This window comes from Pagrus pagrus (genome assembly GCF_965226575.1).
Source record: "Pagrus pagrus genome assembly, chromosome: 18".
NCBI lineage: Eukaryota > Metazoa > Chordata > Actinopteri > Spariformes > Sparidae > Pagrus > Pagrus pagrus.
Genome location: NC_140202.1, coordinates 6,561,081 through 6,582,116, shown reverse-complemented (window position 1 = coordinate 6,582,116; position 21,036 = coordinate 6,561,081). Strand labels below are relative to the sequence as shown.

The following is a 21,036-nucleotide window of genomic DNA, read 5'->3' as shown; positions in this document are numbered from 1 at the left end:
CTCCACAGAGGAGGCATCGTTTGATTTAGGATCAATTATTGATTCTAAATCCATCTGTGATCAAAATAATAGAAAGGGGTTCAACTTCAGGCTCTTGAAGTACCCATGAAATGACTAGCGGAGTGCTCTTTGCTTCAGATGTTTTCATGTTTTGTCATGGTGATTGATTGGAAGCAGACAGGACCATGAGCACAGGTCGTTTTAGCAACACAGCTGTTATATCTGTCCATAGCCTACGTTGTTCTCAGAGGCTGCGTACACCGGACCAGCAGCCTCTGGTTAGCAGTAGCTAGCTCTGGTGGCATCCTTTTCAAACATCCTTGGCTGCATCATAAAAATTCAGACAGCGTTTATTGGAACGAATAATGTGTCTACGCCCCACAGAGCAGGATGATTCATCAATGTTTTTTATCATTTTCCAGCTAATTACAAACTCTACAATACGAAGAATACCAACAAAAATGACTTGTTGGTCGTTGTCGGGCCAGATACTGGCATATAGGTGAGATGTAGGGCAAGACATATGTGATAAAAACACTTATGTATTGATTTTGACTTGATGGGAACTTTTAGCTGGGTTCATATTATTGGACAAATGTAAGTGATCTGCTGCAGACGTCCTGCGCAGTAACAAAAGCGAAAATTTATGAGTGCAGCCACTGGCTGGAGGATAATGGCTGTGCTGCAATTAAAGGTGGAGGACAAATGAATAAAGTTGGTCTTTGAGCGCATCCATGAACTAAATAATATATGTCATGATCATTGAGACAAGACGAACAAAAAGATCAGCCTTCCGTCTCAAAACACAATCTGAGTCTCTGTAATGATCCGACTGTTGTTACCATTCACACTGTAGCAAAAAATGAAGAAAAAATTTATAATGATCAGTTATAACATTTGCAAGCAGTTAGCAGCACTTTGACACCGAAATTAGCGTGTACACTTTATTTCACGCAGGTAAACCTGCTTATTATCGGCAAAGAACTTTGTTCACATTGCCAGTGGACGAGTTTGCCTTCCTGTTTTTTTCCCTCATGTGTCCGTCGTCATCATGAACACGCCAGAAAAACAGGGAACAGTAGAAAGCAGACTACATCCAGAAGACTTTCAACTTGTTTTAAAAAGTCTTAATCAATAATATTTTGAATTAGACACATGGTTATCTTCCAGAGCTGATAACTGAAGTCTCCAAGGAGTGATACATCTCACTTCTTTCTGATCTCTGATAATAAACAGTGTATTGAACTTGAGAACGCAGCATACAGGTGTTATTCTCATTTATTCTCATAGTGGATATATGAGGTGGAGTAGAGGTGTATGGTGAGGTGGATGAAGAAGGCACCGCCGCAGCATCTCCAGGTGTTCTGTCTGCCTTTAGCTCCTGGCAGCATGGCCGTGTGTTCCCAAGACCAGGACCATGGCACCACGACTGTGGTGTATTATCTGGTGTTGTTTGATTCCTACCTCTACTTACCTGTGAGAAGCTTAACCCTGTAAGGAAGCGTATATATTATTTATTTATGTTTTCCTGTATTTACCTTTTTTTTTTTTGATTTACAGAATCACAGTGAAGGCTTTGACGGTTGTTAACCTTAGTGGGTGCATTAAAGGGGAACTCCGGTTTTTTGACACCTGGACCTAATTTATAGGTGTAATTATGCTCATATACTTGTAGTGCAGCTTGGAGTCCTTCGGACGTTAGTTAGATCCAACCGATCATGACCGCAGCGCACGGGGGCCACGGCAATGGAGCTTCTACATAGGAATTATCTGCCGCGAAACTCGCTCATTTCACCTACATTTTGCCATGAATGGCCCGTGTTGTCATCATGTCAGCTCAGCTACCTTGTTGTCGTTGGGGATTTTTTCAAACAAACTTTAGATGACGTCATAGACATGCGCCACAAAAACTCAGCTGTTTCATTTTGTTTTGGTTGGCTATTTCTGTGCAACATGGCAGAATATTTATCTGATGTAGAGGTGTCGGACGACGACTTTGAGTATGATGGGTGTCCTTACCGTTTAGATACACTGACGAGGAGGAAAGGAGGACGCGGAGGCAGAGAGCCAAACAGCTGGCCCAAGAACAAGAAACCGCTGCACGTCCACGAATAGCTGCTAACTGGTGGTGCTCTTGTGGACACTGCTCACCGATGGCAACAGAAAAGGAATGTATTTGCTGCTCAGAGTGGGACTTGAGACCAGGGCATACACGTATTGATCTCTCCATAAATATATGTCCGACTACTCTGGAGGATTTCTCGGCAATGATAAACCGGGCTGTGGTAGAGACTTTTTTCCATGTCCTGAAAGTAAATTGGAAGACCCAGCCAAAGCCAGCAGGACCGAGCGGCCAACTTTCGATTGAGTAAGTAGTCTAAACATGCATAAAGGGTCATTTTCCATGAATTTGTTTGCTTTATAAGTAAATAACTTGGCAAATTTGGATATCTGTACTTTATAGTAATGGCTTGTGTAGAATACAGACCACAGACTGAAGCTATTATGCAGGAGAAATAAAGGAGAAACAGGGTTGACGACAACAAGGTAGCTGAGCTGACATGATGATAACACTGGCCATTCATGGCAAAATGTAGGTGGAAATGAGCGAGTTTCGCGGCAGATAATTCCTATGTAGAAGCTCCATTGCCGTGGCCCCCGTGCGCTGCAGTCATGATCGGTTGGATCTAACTAACGTCCGAAGGACTCCAAGCTGCACTACAACTGTCTGTGTGAGTATATGAGCATAATTACACCTATAAATAAGGTCCAGGTGTCAAAAAACTTGAGTTCCCCTTTAATATTGTAATTGTCATGCACTTTTTGTATTGGTTATGGCACATATGGCAATATATTGATTTATGTTCATGTATTGTACAGAAAATCATCCATCCTGTCATCCAACCTTCCATACTCATTAAATAGTTAAACAGCTCTTGGATCCTTGTGTTTGAATGTGCACACCAGTCAGAAGTCAAGAACGCTAAGCACACAAGCCCCTCTTTGAGACTGGCAGAAGTGTACATCTAGACTACTAGAGGTTTAAACTATAGCGCACCTTCTTGACCAGAGAGTGTTTATCAATCATCAGTGTGACATTTAAAACATTTTCGTGTAGCTCTGCTTTCTGGTAAGATGGAATAAAATAACTGTGGACGCGTCTGTCAGTGAGCTGAGAGATTACATTCAACCGTCATCAAGTCTGTTCTGGTTGACACTGATCCGTCAGTGCAATTCATCATCACTCATATTGTGTTTTAATTCAGCAGATTCAAAATCTCTCTCATTTACATTTGCTTTTTTGTTTTTGTTGTGGAAAACGATAGGATAGCCAAGTGATTTAATCACAGCTCAAATGTCATCCGAGCTGCTGTGCTGCAGCCGTAATCAAATCATTACTTTATAATCACAAAGAAATACAAGCTAATGACAACAGCTGATCTGTTACACTGACATTTAAAATGAGTTATTACTGATGAAGTTAAAGATGACAGAGAGGTGTCTTCACTTCACTCCACACAGCCCTCGCTGTCCAGGAAGACTGATTCTGTTCGACCTGCGGTCAGTCTTCTCTGTGATCACTGACACCGTGGTTTCATACAGCCACTTCACTGCAGTGTCCATTTATACATGTATCCGGTTCTGGTATCAGACGATGGAGGGAGTAAGAAATATATTATATAAAAGTTTTTTTTTTCTATGTATGTTTCTATTAAAGCTTGGCAATATTTAATTTGCCGTCAGTTAATTTATATATTTGGCATATTTCCCAAGTAACATTTAGTCTGTTGATATTTTCATCTTCTCGACAACTACACATGATGCCAGCAACAAGCCGATATACGCCGGCCAACGTAAACCACGCGATCAACATCATCTATCTAGAGCCGGCCTTCATGGATCAGAACTCAGTCTCACCAGTACTGCACATCCAACAACACAGTCCCTACCGCTTCTCTATGGCGAGTGGAGAGTTTACCTGTTTCAGGTCTTCTATTCAAGGCTAAGATCTGGATGAACTTTAAAAACAGTTTGGTACATTATCAGCAGCTACGATCCAAAAATATCCTACTCCATTTTCTAAAAGCGCTTCGGTTTGGAAGAGGACTGTTTCAAAGCAGTGCTCGGCTTCTTGTTCCTTTTATTTCTTTTTAACTTGGTCTCTCTTTACGTATGTAATTAAAGTGCTGGCCTTGGGTCGGCTCCCTGCAGTGCAGGTCGGTGGACAGCCTTTCGATGCCATTAAGCACAGATGGCAAATTGTTTTTTAGGAATCACTCCACCCTCTGTGTGCTCTCTGATTCTGAGCAACACGGACAACTCTACCACATTGTTAATAAAATACTTTTCAAGGAGACAACTTAATTACGTTCTTTTTGTTTTATCGAAATATTATTTAATAGTTGTTCTATATAAATGTAATCAATCTGCATCATCTACACAGAATCACAGGGCTGTGCAACAATAACTTGACAAGGTCTGATTCTCAATAAAGCATCATGCCAGTAAATGAAGGCCGAGCAGCTTAAACAGGTGTACAATTAAAAATGTTGTTCCTATTGTTAAACCTTTGATTTATATTTAATAAACACTTATATAAGTGTGATGTAAGATCACAAGTTGTTTTGTAAAGGCACAGCAGAGATGATAAAGGAGAAAAGGAAACTGAGATAAAGATCAGTCATAATTTAATATAATTTAAAAGGTGTAGAGCAGCGACGTAGTAAATCAATTCTATCAGATTAGGAGACTCACAAGAGACGGATTATAAAGAGATGGGATAGGACCTGAGCAGGAGAGGCCCAGATATCCAAATGTCTGCTCCTGTATGGCTCCAGTCACAAAAACATTGGAGCCAACAGTTCCCATAATTCAACAGGATAGCATCTTTTTATTGTGCCACATTCACTTCATATGGGGTGGATGGTAGGAATGACAGAGGTGTTCATGTTTATGACTCGCAGCAGCTTCTAATGTCGATGCAGTAGGTTCACCTCAGTATACAGAGCCTGAGTCAGGCGCTGGGCGGAGTCATACTGGACTCTCCCCCCAGAGGGCGAGGCTCACTTCCTGTTCGCCACCAAGAATCAAGAGTGATTTATTTGTCAGTTATTAATGTGCGTAAACGCCACGACTAACGTTAATGTAAGTGAAGTGCTTACGTGACATGAGTTAGGTCAGTTACACAACTAGGTGACTTACAATACCTAACACAGTTATTCATCTACAGTCTGAATAAAATCGAGCCAAATCATTTTGAGCTGGTGTGTTTCTGATTCTCAGATTTCTTTATTTAATTGATATTGAGATGGAGTTGAAGGTGCGAGTGTGTTGGGTGCAGCTGGACAGCAGACAGCAGGGTCCTATACTGGGAGCTCAGCTGCAGTAATTGATTTCTGCTGCCACACCAGGGCTAAATGACTGGGATTAGTGGACTATGAACAAGGCCTATTTATTATTGGGATGCTCATGATTAGGTCGTTACTCAGCTCACTGAGGCGCATCTCGCCGCCTGTCACAGGGGAGAGGGGGAACAGTGTGTTGATGTGTGTGTTTGTGTACAGATTTAAGCCCGTGTACTCAATAGGCCTCGTCTACACTGTATTATAGCAGCGACGCCTGAGGAGTTAGCAAAGCCATTCACAAGAAATCCTCCAGCATTTAATACAATGATACAGAATGCATAGTATCTAAATAGACTGAGGCTCGGCGCGGGTCCCTCTGCTGCTCCACGTATTAAAAATGTCATTTATTTTAACACAGCCCAACAGCAATACAACAAGGTGGGAAAAATACAAGCTATTTGTTATCTTTTACAGCCGAGAGTAGACGTAAGCCCTCACTGTGCTTCTGTCAGGGTGCTTTTCTCTCACTGTGATACCGGAGGAATAGCAAAAATATGGGAGTCAATGTCAAATGAGGGGGAAAAAACGAAAGGGAGGGATGAGAGAAAGAGAGGTGGTGGTGTTGGGGGGGTGCACAGTTAATTTCATGCTCTGCATTTTATTGTCATGCTTCAGTAATTGTGCCTCAGTGCCACATGAGCAGCAGAAACACTGTGTCACAAGCCAGTGGATACTCAGTATCAGTAAGGATCAGCCAGCTACTGTTCACATAGGTACACAGTATACATACTGACACACACACACACACACACACACACACACACACACACACACACACACACACACAGATTGTTAAACATCTAAGTGACGTGAAATCGTTACACAAGTTCAACATAAAATCTGTAGGATGATATTTTTTGAAATTCAAAATATTTTTCTTGATGTTCAAACTGAATTATTACAGATGCACAGATCTTCTCACAATACAAATTCAGATGTCTTAAAGGTGTAATCTACGGAAGCCCTAAAGGGCCATGCATTCATACATTTTATTTCCTCCGTTTTCCAGTGATAACCAGTTAATTTCATTTGTTTTCTCGAGATCTCGAGTTATTATCTCGAAATAACAACTGCCATTTTCCCGAGATAACAGGATCATTTTTTCGAGATCACGCGATAACGAAACTTTGTTTTCCCGTGATAACGATGTAATTAATTTGAGATCTTGAGAAAACAAAATGATAGTGTAGTATATTAAATCATTGCAGGAAACATCATTCAGTGTAGCAATGTCAGAGGAGCAGGAGCATATAGATCACAGCATCACATATCTTTTCAATCAAGGCCTGACAGGCTGAAATAGCATTATGCCTTGCTATTACAGATAATATACACATTAGTGTGCGTAATCTAAAAAGACGGTTAGCAAGGCTTCAGCTATATTGGCGGCGCAATCTAAGTGAGCCTGATGTCCTTGTTAACTACATAGCTGACCAGCTACCAGGTCCCGGGCGTCTCCATAATCTCAGGCCTATAATATCACAGTCATTATCTCGAGGTCTCGAATTAATTATATCGTTATCTCGGGAAAACAACGTTTCGTTATCTCGAGATCTCGAGAAAATGATCCCGTTATCTTGGGAAAACGGCAGTTGTTATTTCGAGATAATAACTCGAGATCTCGAAAAAACAAATGAAATTAACTCGTTATCACGGGAAAACAGAGGAAATAAAATGTATGAATGCATGGCCCTTTAGGGCTTCCGTAGTAATCTGTAAAATCTGGACAGAATTCATATATTGCTGCTGTGTGCTAGCTATGCTCGGCTGTAGCTAACTACTGTCAGTTTATTAGCCCGTGGCTAGGTTAGCTGCAGAGCCAGTGGCAGCCCTAGAGGACTGGGTGAGAAGAATCTGCAGGTGGGGGCTAAACTAAAGCTCTGACAATATCTTACAAATTGCCTCTTTAACCTCAGTGCATCTATAGACACAGAGTGGTGCTGTGTCCTTTGTGTCTTTCTCACAAATATATATGAACACAATGCTTCCTCACTGTATGGAAGTCATCGTGGGGATTCACATGTAAGTTAGCTTCCTCGTCAGCCTGTCTGTAGAGGACGCTGAGCCTCTGATGTCTGCTGTCCTAGCTCCACTTCTGTTGCCCATTCTGGCGCCATTCCCTGCTAGCATTCCTTACTAAAACCTGGTGGTCCAAAGCTCCTGAGCTAACTAGCTAACGGCAGCTTCAGTTAGCAGCAGTAACTGGTGACATTAGCAACAAGTTATCTGTTAGCTATCTGTCCATCAGGACACTCAGCAGCTGCAAATATGATCCAGTTTCACCGAGACAGATGTTGGTGCGAGGCAGAGTGCTGTAAAGCATTACGCACCTCTTACAGTAGATCGTACTGACCGACCCAAGTTACATAGTATTACATACGGGTTCAGGTGTTTCACAGAGGTTTTCTTCTTCCCTCGGAGATCTCGACTTTTCTCCCAGTTTCACTTGTTGCTCTAAACTCATGTGCCTGGGTGTTTATAAAAAAAGTGTGTATATCAGCTCGTATATCGATATCAGAACTTTTTACCACCCAATATAAGTATCGGCCCACAGCTGGAGTATCGGTCAGGCTTTATTTCAACACAAACACTCACCGCACTTTCCACACAGTGAAAAATCAGTGAAAATCTAATGGCAGAGACTTGACACCTGCTGCAGTTTATAATCCATCATATTGGACAGTCCACAGACGGAGCCCATTACAACTCGTCAAATCAATTCTGGACTCTACAGCTCTCCTCCAGTGCACACTGACTCTTTTAGAATGATTTGGTTTACACAGCTTACACATACCACACATTCAGATGTTCCCTGAGAAAAAGAGTAAAAACTAAACTAAAAGTACTATTTCAGTCCAGCACGGGGCAAGTTTTTTTATTGGAAAAGTTCTGCAGGGGGGAAGCAAAGCCAGTAATCCTCCAAACCCGACACCTTCACCGACCTCCAGAACCGGCAAACAACCCAAAGATATTTAGTGAACGATGATATGAGACAGAGCAAAACAAACCTCACATCTGAAGCAGGAAACAGCAGATGTGTGGTAATAATCCTGATAACTGACTCATAACATTCATTATTCGGCAAAAACTGACCAATGTTTAATCACTCAACTAACTATTTAATTAGTTTCTGCACTGCAACAAGTAAGACATGACTATTGTAATGGAAGCTGCTGAAGAGGTCTCACATCATCAATGCAGTCAGGATTTTTCCTGCTCTTTATTTCGCCCTCCCACAGCAGATAAGTTGGCCTACTTTTTTATTATGGAAGCCTTAACAAATGTAAATCTGGTGATTCCACTAACCTTTGAAATTGAAAAAGCCACCCAGAGGCCTGTTTTGTCACACATTTGGAATAATTATCTTCAAACATTATAATTCTCTACCCAAACACCAGTCTGAGTCTAACTCTCCCTCACTGTCTGCTCGTTTTCTCTCCAATAATATGCGAGGTTCCTCTGGCTGCTGCATGCTGTCGGTCTGAAGGCTGCAGACCGATGCTCCCGTGAGCATGTTAAAGATTTTGTGCAGCGGTGTGAAGTGTTTGCCTGCTGCAGCAGTAACATTCATGTTGGAGTGGACACAGCGCTGGCTTGTTGCTGACGCCGCTGAAAAGATTAATAGGCTGAAGTGATTATTGGACTTTATTTCCAAATGACGTGTTAAGTTGTACTTGTGTAAAATGCACTGGAATCTAAGAACTACCATACTGCACTTCTAACTTCTCTGCAAGACTTCACAGTATTTGCGCACTAACTTACATTTCTGTGAAATTTTCCACATTTAACTTTTTAATTCTAAATCTAAATCTGTTGTAATGTATCATAAAGTACTGTACGTTCTGTTACAGATACTGAACAAACTACATTATGGTGATGTCACTGTGTGTCTAATCTGAGGCTCCTCTGCTTCAGGAGATTTGTCCGCCGGTTGTCTGAAACAGTCAAAGCAGAACAAATCTGAATATTCATAACACAGACACACCGGCAGCCACACAGCCAGCCCAGCATGGTGTGTCAGCACGGACAGGAGGACACATCATATTGATTTAATATAAACTGCAGGAATGCAAAGATGGAGCTTATTCAGTCCAGTGAGAACTGCTCGTCTGGTGCATGAGCCAAAAAAGTTTTCTAGCTTCCGACCACAGACTTCACAGATTTAGTCTCTTTGGGCTCGAGGAAAATTTTAACAAATTTAAAACCTCCATGGATCAAAAAAATCTGAATAGAAAGAGTCAGAATGGATCTAGTTTGCAGTGTGAAAAAAGCTCATTTATAATGGTGCTCTATGAGGAAAATGTGTGGGAATCCAGATCTAAATGATAGCTTCATGTAGCATTATTGGCCATTACCTTCAGTGCACCACAGTGACACTAGAGGCCTACGTTACCACTCCTACAGAGGCCTCTGCATAACTTAAAGGGATAGCTGGGGTCTTGTGATGTGGGGTTGTACGAGGTACTTATCTCTAGTCAGTGTGTTACTGTCAGCTCTCCCCTGTGTGGAGAAGCAGCGTGCAGCACCGACAGGGAGGCAGAGCATTTTACTGCTAACGGGCACTGACAGCAACACGTATTTCAGCCACCTAAAAGAAGGCCCTGTTTGACGCTTTACACTGACGTCAGACAGCCCTTTGGGCCGGCTCTACATTCCCTACAAGCCCTGCAGCTGTACCTGCAGCGCACTTCATGATGCTGCAGATCAGCTCTCAGGTCAGATGTTCAGTAGCTGTCTGAGGCAATGTAAAGCACCAAAAATGTTCAAGATCTATATGTAAAAATATTTAAAATTATTTCTCACATTTACTGATTTATAGATTATATCTGGTCTTTTCAGCTTCAGCAACAATACTTAGCGTTTTCAGCTGCTGGCTGTTGAGATTTGGGCCAGACTTTGTGTTGGTCTCAAGAAAAAAAAAAAAACACTTCCAGAGATTATTTTATGTTGAGGCTGAGAAATAAAAGCAGCTGCTTTTTATCTTTGACACATCATGTTCAAGAGGCCTCCCTTTGACAAACATAAGACGTTCAAGTCGAATGCTTGAAGGCTCAGTGCCAGCTGCCGTTTGACTCCTCCGCCCTGGGTGGCACACAGAGCAGCAGCGATGGGGAATCTGAGTATTTGTGCTGCTGCTGGAGATCAGCTTGTCAGCGATGATCTAACTACAGCAGGCAGCTGGGCGGCAAATGTTAAACGCTCCCTCCTCTCCATATCCCTAAAGGATTTTCCCACCTCAGACTTGTTTGGCTGATAAGCTGCTGTCACGAGCTCGCCAAGGTCAGCAGTTATCTAGCCCCACCCCAGTATTTACATAGTGTGTCCCTCAGAAGAGCCGGCGCTGGAGGGGTGGTGGTGGTGGGCACTTATCTAAGTTCAGTACCCTCCCTTTCTCCAGTGGGAGAACAGCAGTGCTGACACACTGAAGGACGCGGTCAGTGCTGACATCTGCTGGTGGAAAGCTGAAGTTCATTCTGTCTGATATTAAATCTGTGGAATGGTGGACTCGGCACAGATTAAGTATTGTGTTTTAATTTCAGGTGTAATATTTCCTCAACTGGTACACAACAGACACGTACTTACACTTTGTCTTCTTTTTTACCTTAAAAACCTTACCTTACCTCTTGTAAAACATATGTCCAAATCAAACAGTACCGTGCCTTGTTTGAATCTGGCTCGGTACCAGCCCCCTGGTCTGCCTCTCCACTTAATACTATCAAATAATAGATATCAAATGCACAATATATAACACACAACTCAATCCTGAACGAGGAACAGTGTTTTGATCATGATATCTGAATATATGAAGTTGAATTATATATGAAGCCGATGAAATACCAGCTGTAGCTCTATCACAGCCAACAGGCCTGATCTCTCAGTTATCCTAAACAAAATGCAAACTTTGTTCATACCTTCCACCTTTGTACTACTAATGGTCATTATTCACTTTTGCTTTGATGAGCATATTCATTTTTCTTCTATTGCTGTAAGTACAAAACCTGCTAGCCTCAATGCTGCTTGTGTTTTGAGAGTAAAGCAATCAATCAATGTGTTGTGAGCCATATAAATTCATACTGTGGGAGTAACGGACAGTGCAGCCTCTGAAGCCCATGCTGGCCAATTACTTTCACAATCTCTGTACTGTATCACTGTACTAGGGCCCGACCGATATGGATTTTTTGGGGCCAATGCCGATACCGATTATTAGGGGGGAAAAAATCCAATAACCGATTAATCGGCCGATGTTTTTTTTAACATTTTATTAATTTAAGAAATATATATACATATTTACTTTTTTTTTTTTTTTTAACAAAGTGCCTTTCAGACACTTCTACAAAGAATTAAAGCCAGAAAAATAATTTCAAATCCGTTTTATTGCTGAGTCAAGCAGCATATTAACATGACAACCATCCAACATTAGGCCTACAACAAGGCATCATTAGCTACTGCTCTTCACGCCGACAGGAAGACCGACTGATCATCTCAGTAATATACCACGGATTTATCATGAATCAAACTCGGACCAGAAAAGCGTTTTCACTACTCGCCCCCCCTCCGCCAGTCGGTGCCTCCCTGTCTTAACTCACGTTACTCATTTTGCTCCGGTCTTATCTGGAGACATGCAGCTGCCTCAGTGAGGGAAGTAGCTAGTCGATTACGTAATGTGTACTGTTATGTTTATTCTACCATTACTGGCACGGCTAATATGTGTAGCAAGGCTAATAGCAGATGGCTAATTCTAACTTTAGCTTGCATATTACATCGTGCTTAAACGTTAACTCGGCGTGATCGAGACCAACACAGCGGGGAACATCGTGAAGTGGGTTGAATTGAAACTTGTTGACTTATTGTTTATTTCACAAACTTGTTTATTTACCGTTGAGGCGGACCGCTCTCCTCCGTGCGTCCCTGCTGCTGCCTGCTCCAGATCAGTCACTCTGCAGTGTTGTGAGGTGGTTAGTGGATAGTGGATAGAGTTTGTCATGAGGTCGGTGCGCCCTCTACAGGATAAATAGCCTAATGTCGGGGATCTTTTCAAATGGGGGAACATTTTCAAAGTAAAACCAAGTCTTATTCCCTGCATTTTATTCCTGAAAATATCGGCGACAATCGGCAAGTTTTGGCCGATTACCGATTAGTCTCAAACGGGCTATAATTGGCCGATTTAATCGGCTCGCCGATAAATCGGTCGGGCCCTACACTGTACTGAGTAAGTTTAACTCAGGCTACATGCACCGGCTTTGCTGCTACTCTGAAACTCTTCTACCTACAAAGTATCCAGCTTTAGACTCAATACTTTATAGTTTCAGTGAATTAATATTAAAATGTTCTTTCATTGATCCGTTCATAAAAACCTAAACTCAAACTGATGGGAAGGTTTAACATTCAACTGTTGCACATAGATCCACAACAGTTAAATATTATTTTCTTCATGATGATTATCTGTCCTGTGGTAAGTTTTCTCTCTAAGCTCCTGTTTCTCTCATAAATGAGCTCTGGGGAGGAACCAAAGGAACTACAGTACAGTACTTGATATGATGCTCAAAAATATAATAACTGTCTTCGTGTTGATGTCCAAGCTGATGCATCACTAACCCAAACACCAACCCTCACAACAAAGTGCCCCCCAGCAGGAGGATCCAGGAGGAACAGGAAGGGCTCAAGGAACATGACAAAGCACTCAAGGCTTCGACCTGGCCTCCAAATTCTCCACTGGATCTGTTAAGCATCTGTGGGACGTGCTGGATCGGACTTGGCTCTGATCATAGAGGCATGGACACAGGACCTCTGGTGGTGTCTGGCACCAGGGTATTGGTGGATCCTTTGAACCCTGTGAGGTAGGGCCTCCATGGAGGCCTTGGCAAGTATTACAAATCAGATCTGATTATTAAAAGGGGCAGGGGGAACGTATTAGAGGTCTTTATGGGTCCAGGATTTTGGACACGATCTGTAGCGGACCTGTGGAAACTAGCTATTGTATTTATTTATTTATCTATCTTAAAGAGAGAGACCTAATCTGAACAGGACCCAGACTGGTAGGATCCAGTTAAAATAAACTCAAAGATACTTTGCCCCAAACCAAAATGCAGTGCATCACAAGAGACCCAACAGAGGTAGAAACCCAACACTGGCAGAAGCTCCACCAATTATTTATGCAAGTATCTGGCATATTGAAAGAACAGGCCTGAGACAAAGCATAACAGGACATTATCTAGCAACACTTTCATCCATCCATTTTCTGGAATCTACAGTATCTGAAGCTGGGATGCAGTGGCAGCAGACGAGGTAAGGTAGTCCAGATGTCCCTCTCCCTTGCAACATATTTCAGTTCCCTCTAGGGAATCTTGAGGGTTTCCTACCAAAGGGACAAGCCCAGAAAACCTCCAAAGGAAAGCTCCCAGGAGTCATTCTGATGTGATGCACAAGCAACAAGCAGCTTAACTCAACAGCTACCTCCACCTGTCAATCCCATGGCTCTACTTTACCCACACCCCAAGTTACTTGAACACTTTTACTTGGGGCAGCAACACATTTGGAGTTGGCACTGAACTCTCCAACCGCACACTCTGTGGGTAAGTGAGTCAGCAAAATGATGGATATGCAAAACATAGAAGAAGTTATTGTCACAGCAGCTGATGTGGGGAAGATTTTTCCTCTGGTGAGAAGTCACGAATCACCATCAGCAGAGCCTTTGATTTCCTTCCCCACGGTGCCTTCGTATCACTCTGACAACCTCAGACACGTTCACTGTAACAGGGCTAAAAGACGACTCTTTAACTGTAACCTCAGGGCGGTGATGAGAGAATTTGCATGATACTATGCAGATGTGCTGAGTGAATCAGTGTTTTGTTCTCCGTTTCATCTTAGTCATGAAAAGCCACCTTCAAAATGGCTTCCCCAAATCAGCTTTATGCTCCTGCCTCTTTCTCATGCAGCTGAGGAGGCGAGGGGATCATTAGACATCAGTATCTGTTTGTCCTCGCTGTCACCATTTCATCATCTCCTCCTCATTCTCCTCTTTTCACTCCTTCCCCTAAAATAACCTTGTGACTGGTAGTGTACCCTGAACTACTCATGAGGCTGCTTTCAATGTCCCTCAGAGACTCGATCTCTTTGTGTGCCATCACAGCATTCGTCCAAGATACTGAGGTTACACTGAAGTTAATCAGGGCATCATTTACCAAACAGTGCTAAACTGGGTTCTTTGAATAACTGGGAGGATGCTGCATAACATGTAAACGTGTGATGGTGTAGAGATGCAACCAACCTCAGGAAAGTTAACACTGAGTGGTTTATATCTGATGTTTCATATTTTACAATTTACTGAAAGAAAACAACAAAGAACAAAAACCGTGGGATCCTATAAAATGCTCTCCTGCCGTCCTCTGTGATACAAAGCATGTATGTACTAATGTAACTAGTTTAACTTAAAGGATAACTACCGTTTTTTACAACCTGGACCTTATTTCTAGCAAAATATATGATCATTTACTCACCCAGATAACTTTGGTGTCATTTGGCGTCGTTTGGACGAAATTAGATCCGGTGTAGCGCCGATATATCCATATAATGCGAGTGACGGGGCACCGAAGCGCAGCCTCTATGAGCATTATCTGCCACGAAACTAGTTCATTTCACCAATATTTTGTTATGATACGCTCGTGCTATTCCCCTCTGAGTCCGGGCTCGTCTGCTGTCAACATCTGGGGTCTGTAGGTTGACCTACCTCTGACCTGGAAGATGTCGTCTCTGAGCTGCGCGCGCACCCGCAACAGCCGGCTTGTTTACCTGTAACTGGTACTGCTAGTTTGACCCAGGATGTTGATAACGGACGAGCCCGGACTCAGAGGGGAATAGCACTAGCGTATCATGACAAAATATTGGTGAAATGAACTAGTTTCGTTGCGTTATATAGAGGCTGTGTGTCGCTGCCCCGTCACTCGCATTATATGGATATATCAGCGCTACACCGGATCTAATTTCGTCCGAATGACTTCAAATGACACCAAAGTTATCTGGGTGAGTAAATGATCATATATTTTGCTAGAAATAAGGTCCAGGTTGTAAAAAACGGTAGTTATCCTTTAACTTCAGGCTATGATCAATAAAGGCAGAAACAACGACCGAGGTGCACAAATATAAACTGGTGATGTGTATTAAATACTGACGTCACAGTGTCTCTACATGTCTGTAGACAAACGTCACCATCCACGTATGGATCTGATCCCTGTACGCCTCACTTTCACTTTGCTCTTTCCTCGGCCACTCGGCTGGATTTGTCCCGGAGAAGAAACAGAAGCATGTCTGCCACTGCGCAACCAAAACAGGAAGAGACCATGAGCACGTTGACATGACCACAATAATCCAATAACTGGGAATAGCCAGGTTGTGATAAGAATCTGATTTTACATGTTTACATGTAGTTTAGTAATGAGAGAATGGAAAAAACGGGTTTACATGATTCAGTCTGTCATTTGTTAGGTTTGCAAAACAATGCTCTCCTTCTTCACATTATGCATGTGAGCAGAAACCGTCTCCGTATCTCTGGATTAACCGTATACATGCGCCAAATAAAACTAAATATTGGGCAAAAACTAGGTGTGTAACAGTTTTTACCTGATAAAGCATACTGCATTATGCTGTTTACATGACCACTTGAATAATCAGGTAGCTCCATAAATCAGTTAACCATCAGTTTATTAGTGTGCATGTCAACATGCTCACTGTTTTCCCCGCTCACTATCCCCAGGTAACATCTGGAACAACTGTGGAAACTCTGAGGTGAAGGAAGAAGGTGAAGAGGTTCTGTGATAGAAACTGAGGTAGAACCAGAGTTAACAGACAGGCATTCACTGGATGGAGAAAGTTGTCTATTTCAACTGTCAGTTCCTTTATACAGCACGTGTCCACATCATCTCAAGTTTTAAAGATATTCATATCCACATCTATATTCAACTTTATATTTATGTTCTGACATGACTTTGGTCTGGTTTAAGGATGAGGCCTGGTTGTGGAAGGCCTGAGAGCTGACAGTGCACCATCACTTACTGTGCAGCCAGGCTGTGTCACAGTAAACACTAGTAGGACACTCACAGTTTGTATTGGTACAAAACCAATTCATGCTCATTAACAATTAACAACATGACAGTTAACTTAGCGGTTGTAGGACCAGCACTGAATGAACAGCTGATCCACTGACCAAGGCCTTAAAATTGTACTACATGTTTAAATGTTTTTAAAAAGGTTTTAAACCTCTAGATTTGAGACAACACATCCTCTTCCATCCCTGCCCATCGGCCTCAGCCTGGGCCAGCATGCATCATTCAAGTGAGTTAAGTAAACTACATTAAATTGTTGGTATGACTTGTAATGAGATGCCAATAGTGTAGAAGCCTGAGAGAGAGAGAGAAGGAGGGAGAGAGAGAAGGAGGGAGAAAAAGTGTGAAAGACAAGAGAGGAGACGCGTTTAGGATTCAGTTCAGAGATAAGGACCTATCTCCATAACCCAGCGCTCGCTCACGTTTTTGGTCTTGTTTGGTTTGTATTGATGTGCATTTTAATTTCTCTCATTCTTTTGTCTTTTAATCTGGACCATCAACACAGGACCGGAGAGGGGAAACAGAGTCTGCAAGGGATGTAAGTGAGAGATGTGGAGAACCAGGCTGCATTATATTCATGAGTTAGTAGATCTAACTGATAGTAAGTAATCAGGAAGAGTTATTAGTACCACAATGAAACTGAATGTCCATTTCACCCTCTGCACCTCTGACTGACTGCTTCACCTGGGGAACGTGCACCAATTTCAAATGACTCCTCTGCTGTCGGCTGCATCACAGACGATAAGGTAACATTTCATTCAACGATCCACTGAGACATGATACTGAAGTTCAGTGGAAAATGATATAAACAGTTAATGCTGATGTTAAAGCAGATAAACCAGGTGCTGGACAGGGGTTGTACACGCCATCATTCACATTACCTATCCACCTAAACATGTGCAGTCGTTGACATTTCAAAGGACACAGGCTATTGTGTTTACTCCCAGGCAGAGCCGAGTGACACAGTACATGAAAACGTCGACATGTATAACACACAGCAACCCGTTCTTACTTGCTATCTGGTGTTTGCTACACGCTACACAGGAGTTTAATGTAGTGTGGAGCCACAGCGTCACAGCACAACTTAACCAGCTTCACAGGACAAAAAGCAGTCCATCTGTTCTCTCATTGCAGGGCATGTTCCTCTACTCATTTGGCAGACTTGAGAGTGCTCCCATGCTTGTTCTGTGATACACTCTAATTGGCTGTGAATGGCCCCTCAGTTCACTCAGGGCAGCCTTTGATGAGCCTGGAAGACTGGCTGCTTAAGTGGCTTTTGAGTGAAGCTTTTCATGAGAGGCTGAAAGCAGCTTGGCTGCTCTGCCGAGAGATGAACGCGAGATGTTCGCTAAGAGGACGACGGGGAAGATGCGATGCAGAAACAAGAGCTCATTAACTGCAGTCAAATGTGCCTCCTGTGCCAAGAAACAAACATACAGATGGAGGTCAGAGGGCACCAACATGATGACTTCATCTCACACAAAGGATGTGAATATTATGTCATTTTAAAAAGGTGCAATATGTAACATCGATGTGAGAATTCTAGTTTAAAACATTCAAAACTCACTAAAATGATCCACAGAATGTGAAGAAATGTCAATTATGATGTTGTCAAAGATGTGTATGTATTGTTTTGTGGACATATTGTTGTTCTGTTACCCGCAGTGTAACACCAACAGTCCCACATTGCTCTGAGCTCCAAGTCTGAGGAGATGGTGCGGCCACTACCTGCACAGCTAACTGAGCTAAGTAGCAAACAGCAGCTAGTAGCTACAGCCATAGATAGCCACAGCTGCAGTAAAGAGAGCAGCAGTGAGTAGTTATACTGGAGATATGCTGCCCCCTATGTGTCTGGAGTGACCTTTGACAGGTGGCCAGTTCTTACATAGTGCGCCTTTAAAGTCTATTCGTGGTACTGCTGTGTGAGTCAGTCAGCAGCTAACAGCGTCCTGCTCTCTCAACATAATTCAGTATAATGTAATCCAACCTGACAGTCCTGCAGGAAATCATGAAGAGTCTCATGTTCAGTTTTGACTTGTATTCAGTAATCATGCCAAATACTGAATTCCCTATCACACCTCTGTATCACATCACTCAGTGGTGTGTTTCTGAACAATGGTTCTGCTAACAAGGCTGAAAAACCAGCATTAAACCAGCAGTGAGAAAGAGAAAGTATGAATAAGATCACTTGTTGAGGAAAAGTGAGCTGGGCTGATTTATGCAATGTGATATACCATTATGTGATAATGATAGCGACAAACAAAAAATTGCTTTGTCTCTTTGACACTTACTGAGTTGAACACAATGCTTTTGTTCAGTGTTCTTGTTGTTCAGTCATGTTTTATGTGTACATGGAGTCAGTTTAAAGTAAACGTCACTGCATGTAAACCAGTTACAATCATTGATGTGTTGCTTTTGTTCTTTTATGGCCAAAAGCAGAGAAGACAGTGGTGGCAGCTTCATCTGTAACTGACTGTGTGAGACAGGTGCTAAATGTCTCGTATCAACCACAGGCCCGAGAACTGGATCTAATCGTATCGCAGCACATTTTGTGATATTGGCAAAAACTGTATCTACAAATATAACTGGTGATTTACACCCTGAGAAAATTAGTAACAGTTAGTTTTAACTACTAAGGCCTTGGTTACACATGGAAATTGAATAGCGTAACACATAGTCCTAATCACAGTATCCGTCATAAGTTCAGAACTGGAAACAGTTTCCTGTCAGTGGTATTTTGTCTGACAGAAAATTACACTACAGGAAAAATCAGCAGCATAAAGACACAAGACGAGTGCAGAGCTACAGAGGCGCTGTGCCGCCGCCGCCTCACCTCTATGACTTCATAATAATTAGCAGGCGAGCCTCCTCTCTGTATTAAATCAGCACCATGCATTAATTCTAATCAGCACGTGTAGCCAAGCTTGACCAGCTGGGCCCCAGGGGCTGTACCGACTGTCTTTGTATGTGTGTGTGTGTGTGTGTGTGTGTGTGTGTGTGTGTGTGTGTGTGTGTTCATCACGTACACAAGGCCAGCCATGCTGAACCATGCTCTTCAAGGTTCACAGCAGCTCTCTTGCTGCAGCAGAACTCTCTGTGCACCTCTTGTCAGAGCAGGTGGTCTCTGACCTTTGCAGCAGCAGACTCCTGAACGCACCTGGCTGAGCTGCTCCTGGCGAGATCACTCGGTGCATATCAGCTGACATTTACTGTTATTACCTTTATCATGCTGGAGGGATTTCCCCTACAAATATGATCCTGTTTGGCGGCTTTGACTGTGAATATTGATACAAACTGATGTCCAGGAAGTGACCATCCCCTGCTGTCAGACACACACCTTATTGTACTGTTTGCTCATCACTCTTACTTCATACCAGAGCTGCATTTCAGCTGTATTAATTAACTGCTAATGCAAACCAAAGTACTCCTGCTGCTCCACATTCAAAATGTAACACAAAGTGTTGTACTCCTACACTATTTGATAAACGGGGAAGAATGGAACAAGAAGAAAGGTCCACAGTGGGCTGTCAGAACTGCTTTTCTTCAACTCATCATCAACGTAGACAGCTCTTTAAACCACCCCTATGGAAAACAAAGTAACTATGTACCTTGGACTTGAGGGCCCAGTACTCCTCTGTGCCGTGTTCCACATGTTTGAAAGCAGTCAGATAGTCGTAGCTGATGACGGCCGTCTAGAGACAAACAGAGCAGTGACATGTAAAGAACTGAGGAGTGGACAAACAATCATCACATGAGCATAAGCAAATATTTAAAAAACTGTAGTCAGTCAATCAGTTCCTGTGGTCAACTGTCTGTGTTTGTTAGAACCTCTATCTAAACCCAAAGTGGACACGTGTGCCCAGTCTATCTTTCAAAATTAAATGAAATTATACAATTTATTTATATATATATAATATATAATAATATCAAAAATATATATATACTTAATATAAAAACATCTAATTTTGTTCCAGTGAAGACTGATGTCATTGATCAGCGGTCGAGCTGTCGACAGGTTTTGATCTGAGGTAATGTTAAGCCAGAGTTTTGTGTGTCACCACGTGACCAAACATAGCCGCCTAACCCAAATCTCTTTCTAAATATAGGCCCCATGCTGCAAACAGCTGCAAAATGTCAAGGGAAAGCATCAAGACAAAAACAAAGAACATCTTAAATGTCCAGGTGCATCAAATCCACAATCCCCACATCAACACTGTCAGGGCAGAAGTGTGCAGTAACTCACAGTGAGCGCAGCTCTCCCGAAGCGAATGGCGCTCAGGTCATTGAGGTCCAGCTGTCTGTTGTAGAGGTAAAACCCAGAGGAGGCGAACACCGCTGTGGCCAGAGAGGAGACCTTGAGGAGTCGACCAGCCATCAGAGGCACTGTGGGAGGAGGAGGACATACATGAGGAGGAAGTTCTCACAAGTGATGGAGGATGTGAAAGAGGTGTGATGTGCAGAAATCATCTGAAAGCAAAGCAGAGCTGCAACAATTAGTCGAGCGAAATAACTATTTTGATAACAGATTCGTA

The 21,036-nt window shown here is 42.6% G+C and overlaps 1 protein-coding gene across 3 annotated transcripts in view; it reads right to left on the bottom strand.

Moving 5' to 3' along the window:
* adck1 (aarF domain containing kinase 1) overlaps positions 1-21,036 on the bottom strand; it is a 67,851-nt gene that overhangs the window by 44,348 nt on the left and 2,467 nt on the right. For all 3 annotated transcript variants that reach the window (XM_084381342.1, XM_084381343.1, XM_084381341.1), the window contains exons 2-3: positions 20,748-20,887; positions 20,113-20,196 (exon numbers count right to left, since the gene is read on the bottom strand). In XM_084381342.1, the coding sequence (XP_084237468.1) occupies positions 20,113-20,196; positions 20,748-20,879 (216 nt within the window). In that variant the 5' untranslated portion in view covers positions 20,880-20,887. The remainder of the gene's footprint in view (positions 1-20,112; positions 20,197-20,747; positions 20,888-21,036) is intronic.